Genomic DNA, 7,500 nt, shown 5'->3' with positions numbered 1-7,500 from the left:
ACGCTAAAGTTGTATTAGCACTCCTTATCCCGGTTACTAATGTAATACGTGTTTTGCCTGAGAAACCGGCATAAGGTGTATACATGGAACAGTATCCCGGTTTCTCTGGGAGTACACCACCGAGCATAACCGGAATACTCGTAACCGGGATAAGGGCTTATCCGGGGTTCCGAAATCGGGGTATGATGTTTACATGTGCAAATACTGGGATACTTCAAAACCCCGATCGTAACCGGGATACTAAAGTGCATGTAAACGCAGTCAGTGTGAGTCTGTGTGTGTGTGTGTGTGTGTGTGTGAGGTGACTGATGTCTTTTTTGCAGCTTCAGACCCACCTGGACACCTCAGCCCAGCGGCTCCAGCGCACAGAGCAGGAGCACGGGTGTGACCTCCAGAGCAAGCAGGCCCTGCTGGAGGAAGAGCAGAAAAGGTGAAAAAGAGATCAATCAAATATCTTTTATGGAAAATATCTTTTCTAAAATAAATATACACTGCGAGTAAAATCACACAAACATACACAAAAGTCTTACTAAGCACTTTAGTTCTAAAACAGGCATTTTAAAAAGTCAAATATTTGAAGATGTAGGAAAGAAAGAGAGAGAGAACCCTCCTGGGTGTTCTGAAAGTGTCTGCTGAGGAAATAAAAATGTAACCAAACTCAGAGCCACCCAGGGAGAGGTTTCTGTTGGAAGCAATGTGCAAAACACTGAGCATAAAACACAGTTAAAACAGGCACATGGAAAAGAGAGAAATTGCTGGGAGTTGGTCTTTTGATTGAGCCAGAGTGCTTGAAATTCCTGAAATTGAGAGATGTTCAGTTTCTGAGAGAGAAAGAGAGAGAACGTTAGCTCCTGCTATTTTATTTCTTGTGTCATGGGGAACAGAGAGCCAAAGCTGGACTCCTGAGAGAAAAGAGAAGCCTCTTCTTCTCTTCACCTCTCTTTCTCCCTTTTCTCTCTCTCTCACTCTTTTTCCCATGCCCCCACCTCACTCAAGCTGGCTCAGCAGAAAGAGACGGAGAGAATCAAGGAGCAGTTAAAAAGACAAACGAGAAAAGAGGGGAGGATGAAAAACAACAGAGGGAATAAAGAGCAACAAAGTGAGGACAAATACAGAGCAAGGGCAGGGGGAAAAAAACTCTCCCTGAGTCCCTCTCTCTCTCTCTCTCTCTGTCTCTCTGTCTCTCCCTCTCTCTCTCTCTCTCTCTCTCTGTCTCTCCCTCCCTCTCTCTCTCTGTCTCTCTCTCCCTCTCTCTCTCTCTGGCACACACTGGCCTTGGCTTGCTCCAATTTGTCAGAGTTAGTTAGCAGAGGCCCATCTGGCTCTGTCCGGTGCGTCGGGCCGGTTCTGCAGCGTCGTCTCACACTGTGTGCCGGGCCCTGGGCTCCGACCCCCGCACCTGACGCCAGCCTCTAAAAGCCCCCAGATTTACAGCGCCGGCCCCCGGGCCCCTGGCCCCAGCGAGGCCCCCTCTTTGGAGCACTAATTGAAACACTTCTGGCAGACGCCTGGCCCACCTTACCCCCCCCCCCCCCCCCCACACAGGCTCGGAGCTCCACACTCCTGCGCCTGAGAGCCTCTTCCTCTCTGCCCGGACCTCGTTGGCCGCCGGTGCCGTCGTTGGATCTCAGCGTGGCCGCCGCTGCCTGCTGCTGCTGCTGCTGCTGCTGGATCCAGCTGCTCGCTAGCGCCACGGCTTTTAGCGGCGTTGGCGCTAGTGAGCTAGCTCTCCTCAGACCCCCTCAAACACCCACTCACACACACACCCGCCCACGCACACACACACACACACACGAGCTCCAGCTCCAGGGCCTATTAAGGGCCGTAAATAACGCTAAGCCCTGTGCCGTGGCTGTGGCTCCTGTAGTGTGTCTCGGCGTGTGATGGTATCGGCCGCGCGGGGGCCCGCTGGGGGTCCCGGGGGAGCGCTGAGTCGTCAGCGTGTCTTGCTGGAGTTGCCATGGAAAACTTGTCCTCCGTTGTCGTGTGAAATGAATCCAAACATGCACCGAACGCCGACTGAAATCATCTCAAAATGTAGGAGAGCCTTCCACCCACAACCGCCCCTACTACCCCCACACCCTGGCCCCCAAGACACACACACACACGCACACACACACACACACACACACACACATGCATGCACTTACAGACTGTCACACAACACCACAGCACACATAATTTAGATGAAGTTTGTCTTGTCTCCATTTATCTCCCCCCCTTCTCTCTCTCTCTCTCTCTCTCTCTCTGTCTTCCCTCGCTCCCTCTCTCCCACATTCTGGTCTCTCTGCGGCCCTCTCCCCGCTGTTGTTTCCCATAAATTGCTTTCGTTTGCTACATCACACACTGGCAGCGCTCGCCGTTACTGGGTGTAGACCCGCGCAGGCTGATGTAAACATCCCTGCAAACGACTCGACAAGCGAACATGGGAATCTGGTGGCAATTAAGGAGCGGGTGGAGGTGGGGAATCGGGGTGTAGATCTGACACGGACTTTATAAATCTGTCACGTGCGCCGTACACACCCCCCCCACACACACACACACCCTTCACCCCACCCTCCCTCGGTAAGCGTGGCTGGCAACGCTGGGATGGAGGTCCGTGGGTTTATGGGCCCATAAATGTAGGAGTGATATAGTGGACGCCATCATGGAGGGCTGGAGGGGGGGGGGGTGGTATTAGGAATCATATGGGTGTGTGTGTGTGTGTGTGTGTATGCATAGGTAGTGTGTATCTTTTTACATGTTCATATACATCAACATTACATATTTTACATTTTGCATGTGTATTTTTGTGTGTGTGTATGTGTGAGCTTTGTGCTGCATCATGGCTGTATGAGTATGTGTGTGTGTAGAGTGTGTTGGTGTTGGTAGAGCAGGACTTCAGATGAAAATGAATGGGCATCATTAGCAGGCTTGGACAGGTGAGGGTGCCAGCTCTGGGTCTCTGAGTTTGAGGAGGAAGAGGAGGAAGAGGAGGATGGGGCTGGGTGGTGCTGGGTGGTGCTGGGTGGTGGTGCAGGGTCTGGCAGGTGCTGAAGGCCGCTGTGCTGTGCTGTCGTCCGCTCCCCTCCGCAGGTGCTCTGGGCTGAGCCAGGTGAACGCGCTGCTGCGCCAGCAGCTGGAACAGGCGGCCGCCGCCAACCACAGCCTGAGTGAGAGCCTGCGCCGGACACGCATGGACACAGAGCACAAGGACGCCAGGCTACGCAGGGAGCAGGAGGTACACACACACACACACACATGCACACACACACAAGGACACGCGGCTACGCAGGGAGCAGGAGGTACACACACACAAGGACACGCGGCTACGCAGGGAGCAGGAGGTACACACGCACGCACACACACACACACGTGCATGCACACACACACACACACACAAGGACACGCGGCTACGCAGGGAGCAGGAAGTACACACACACACACACACACACACACACACACACACACTCATGTGCATGCACACACACACCCAAACAAGGACACGCGGCTATGCAGGGAGCAGGAGGTACAGTACACACACGCGCACACACACACACACACACACACACACACATACATGAATGCACACACATAAGTACAAACACTCACAAACACACTTATGCACACATACAAACATTCACACGTGCGTATGCACAGACAAACACACACACACACACACACACACACACACACACACACATACACTCACACACAAACACAAACTCCCACATGCACACACATGCGCACACACACACACACACACACATACAGTACACTCACTCACACACACACACACACACACACACACACACACACACACACAGGCCTAGCCAGCACCGGGCCCGCCAGGACACCAAGCACAAGGACATGCGACTGTGCAGGGAGCAGGAGAGAGAGAGAGAGAGAGAGAGAGAGAGAGAGAGAGAGAGAGAGAGAGAGAGAGAGAAAGAGGAAGGAAAGGAGGAGGAGATGAGGAGAGTGTAGAGAGATTCTCTGTTGTTGCTATTGTTTTTGTGTGTCAGTGTGTGTGTCTGTTATCTTCCCTCTGTCCATTTCTCTCTTCTCTATTAGTCTCTACATCCCTCTCTCCCTCTCTCTCTCTCTCTCTCTCTCTCTCTCTCTCTCTCTCTCTCTCTCTCTCTCCGCTCTCTCTTTCCATCCGAGCCCAATGAAACGAAACGTTGGAACTCGTGGAATTCCACCCCTGGCCCTGTTTGTTCAGCCTGGACACTGGGCTTTGTTTTAAACCTCTGTTTTGATTTTCTCAGCTGTTGTTTCCTGTGAAAACATTCCAATCGCTCGGACAGAGGGTGGGTGACAGAGGGAGAGAGAGAGAGAGAGAGAGGGGAGGGAGAGAGAGGGAGGGAGGGAGAATTTGTTGCACGGTGCAAACATCTGGCAAGACTTGAGCGCTTGCTCTGCAGATGGCCGCATACAATACAGTGGGACTCCAGTACTGTACACGAGTGTCCACTTTTTGGCTGGAGGTTTTATTTATGTCCTCCGGTGGGTGTTTTTTTCCAGCCGTGCCTGTAGAAAAGTGTTTATTTTTGAATGTGTATTTATATATGCACATTTTTTTGTGTGTATGTTTCGTGTATACATGCATTTTTTGTATGTACTGTACAGTATGTGTGCAAGAGTGTGTATGTGTAATGGTGTGTATGTTTGCATGCATGTGTTTGTGCTGTTTTCTAGTGCAGTTGGGTGCAAGTTCATTGCGTTGGACTTTCAAATGACTTTTTACTGCAACTGTTCGCCCAAGCAAGGCCTCCCTCACTGGCCCCTGCTCAAGCAAATTGCTTTGATAGGTGCCATCTCACCATCCAGTCTGACCTCCAGCCCCCCCTGTCTCTTCCCCTCTCCCTCCCCCAGACGAGTGCCTCCAGACTGGGCCGTGAGCAGGCGCGTGTGCGGGCGCTGTGGCGCCAGGCGGCCTCCCTCCGCAGCAGCTTCACCCAGCTCAGGGCCTTCACTGACAGGTGAGCTCAGCGGGGGGATGCAGGCGTGCTGGAGCTAGACGCCCACACCTCCACACCTCTGAACCTCTCCAGCTCACACCCCCATCCTTTCTCTCTCTCACTCTCTCTCTCTCTCTCACACACACACACACAAACTCTCACCCATACTCACACTGAAGCACAGACATAAACACTCACAACACCCCTCCACACCCCTCCACACACACACACACACACACACACACACACACACACACACACTCTCATATACACACACACACACACTCACACACACACTCACATACACAAACCCACAACGCTCACAGACACACACACACATCGTATCACCAACACCACCAAGCAGCTCCCCCAGTTTCATTTTTCCCTGGGTGTGGGATCAAAGCAGGAAAGAGGGGGGTCAGGTTGGCCACCCCACTCACACACACACACACACAAGCACACACACACACACACACACACACACACACACACACACACACACACACACACACACCGCCCCCCCAGCGCAGTCCTCTGCTCCGCTCCTGGGAGTGGGTCTGTGGGGCCTGACAGGCCTGGCCGTGGGGCCGTGGCGGAGCCATCCATCAGGATAAGGCGCTGGATCCCGCGCTCTTGGCTCCTGTCAGAGCGCTGCGAGTGGCTCCTGAGCAGCGCTGAGTAATCTGCTGTGATGGGGGATTACTCAACACCCGGGCCGGCCCGTATCAGCACACAGGCTCGGCTCGCTCGGCTCTCGGCCCTCGCAGGGCTCCACGCCTCCCCAGGCCTCCCCAGGTCCTCCGGGCCCTGGAGCCGTTCAAAGGGGTTGCTTCCCGGGGTCACCCCTCGGAGGCTAATGGCTTCAGGCAGCTGAAGGATCCAGCCATAAACCCTCCACCTCAAACTCTCATCCACCCTTCCCGCCTGTCACCTCATCACACCCACACACCCCCCCCCCCCCCCCACCCCGCTTCTCCTTACTCTCACTCTGAGATAAAACTGCCTTGCAACAGATATATGAGCTTAATTTCTCTTGGCAATTTAAGTGCTGGGTCACAGTGACTGCACTAAGGGTGCGCGTGTATGCGTGTGTGTGTGTGTGTGTGTGTGTGTGTGTGTGTGTGTGTGTGTGTGTGTGTGTGTGTGTGTGTGTGTAGGAACCTCGCCGACATGCGGACGGAGTGTGTTAGCACCGGGCGCCAGCTGCGAGCTGCCTGCCTGAGCCTGGAGGTGAGCGTGAGTCAGCACAGCGCCCCCTCTGGTGTGGAGGTGTCGGCGCTGGAGAGGCAGCTCCGGGAGAGGCTGCGCGAGGCCATGCAGCTACAGGCGCGCTGGGACGCCGAGAAGGTGGAGCTCAACTCCAGGTGGGTCTGGGATCGTGTGTGTGTGTGTGTGGATGCTCGTCAGTGTACTAGATTGATAGCTGTCTGTCTGTCTGTCTGTCTGTCTGTCTGTAAGCTGTGTGTGAGTGTGTGTGAGTGTGTGTGTCTGGTGCCAGATGAGCTCTTTTCCAAAACACTATACATCCATTTGTGTAAACATTAATAAGTCATGTTGTTTAACTGTGTATTTCAGGTAATATCAATAAAAGTGCAGTTGTGTTGTTTTGACTGAGTAAAGATCAGTCAAAAAACAATAACCCAATTACAGTTCCACTGAAATGACTTGGAAAACAAAATAAAAACAAATATTCATGAAAATGCATTAAAATGGTGGATAGAGCGTTTTGGGGAAGAGTTCTTCAGATGATCTTCTTGTCCTTGTCCATGACCTTGTCTTGTGTATGTTTTGTCAGAATCAACGATTTGGTTAGTGATTTAATCTAATCTTTCCTTCCCTTTACTGGCATTTCAATTCTTCCCAGTTTCCCGAGAAGTACAAGTTGAGTGCACTTTGACACTTGCTTGAACTTAGGTAACGGTTGTGAAATCAACTTTTAAGACATATGTTTGAAGAACGGAAAAACACTGGAGAACTCTCTGTACCCCGTTACATTTCCCCATGTGAGATTGCCCAACCTTGGGACCATTTCCAAGCACTTGTGGCCAAAAAATGGATGTACATAACAATGCTTCCTGCTACTTGTAGTTGTTTGCCAGTGCTTCTGCAAGCTGTTCTTTCCTGCACGGGATCAGAGCAATTCAGAGGAATCAAAACAAAAACAAAGAAGGACAGTGCGTGCTTTGGAAAGATGCTACCGTGGCACAAATCAGGCAGTGGCACACCAGCTTAAAGGCATGAAAACACACAGTCGAGTCGAGTCGGAGAGAGAGAGAGAGAGAGAGAGAGATAGAGAGAGAGAGAGAGAGAGAGAGAGAGAGAGAGAGACCAGATGAAACGCATTACAGGTTCCACGCGCTTGGGTAGGAAATGGCGCAGGTGCAAAAAGGTGAGCGAGTTTGACCATGACCTCAGCGTTGTACTGAGGGGATCCTGGACGAAGCGCAAAAAAAAAGGGCCAAGGTAGCGCAATGCAGTGCAGCCGTCTGTCCAACCCCAGAACGCCTGATGTTTTCCTCCTCTCGCTCGGAACTGGGGAAGCGCCAAATCAGGAGGA

At 52.4% G+C, this 7,500-nt stretch overlaps 1 protein-coding gene across 1 annotated transcript in view; it reads left to right on the top strand.

The window, feature by feature from the left end:
• crocc2 (ciliary rootlet coiled-coil, rootletin family member 2) overlaps window positions 1-7,500 on the top strand; it is a 71,184-nt gene that overhangs the window by 21,318 nt on the left and 42,366 nt on the right. The window contains exons 7-10 of the mRNA XM_062555334.1: window positions 324-430; window positions 3,076-3,220; window positions 4,858-4,964; window positions 6,101-6,307. Of these exons, the coding sequence (XP_062411318.1) occupies window positions 324-430; window positions 3,076-3,220; window positions 4,858-4,964; window positions 6,101-6,307 (566 nt within the window). The remainder of the gene's footprint in view (window positions 1-323; window positions 431-3,075; window positions 3,221-4,857; window positions 4,965-6,100; window positions 6,308-7,500) is intronic.

This window comes from Sardina pilchardus, chromosome 15, assembly GCF_963854185.1.
Source record: "Sardina pilchardus chromosome 15, fSarPil1.1, whole genome shotgun sequence".
In the NCBI taxonomy this organism is placed as follows: domain Eukaryota; kingdom Metazoa; phylum Chordata; class Actinopteri; order Clupeiformes; family Clupeidae; genus Sardina; species Sardina pilchardus.
This window is presented reverse-complemented; position numbering and strand designations above follow the sequence as displayed.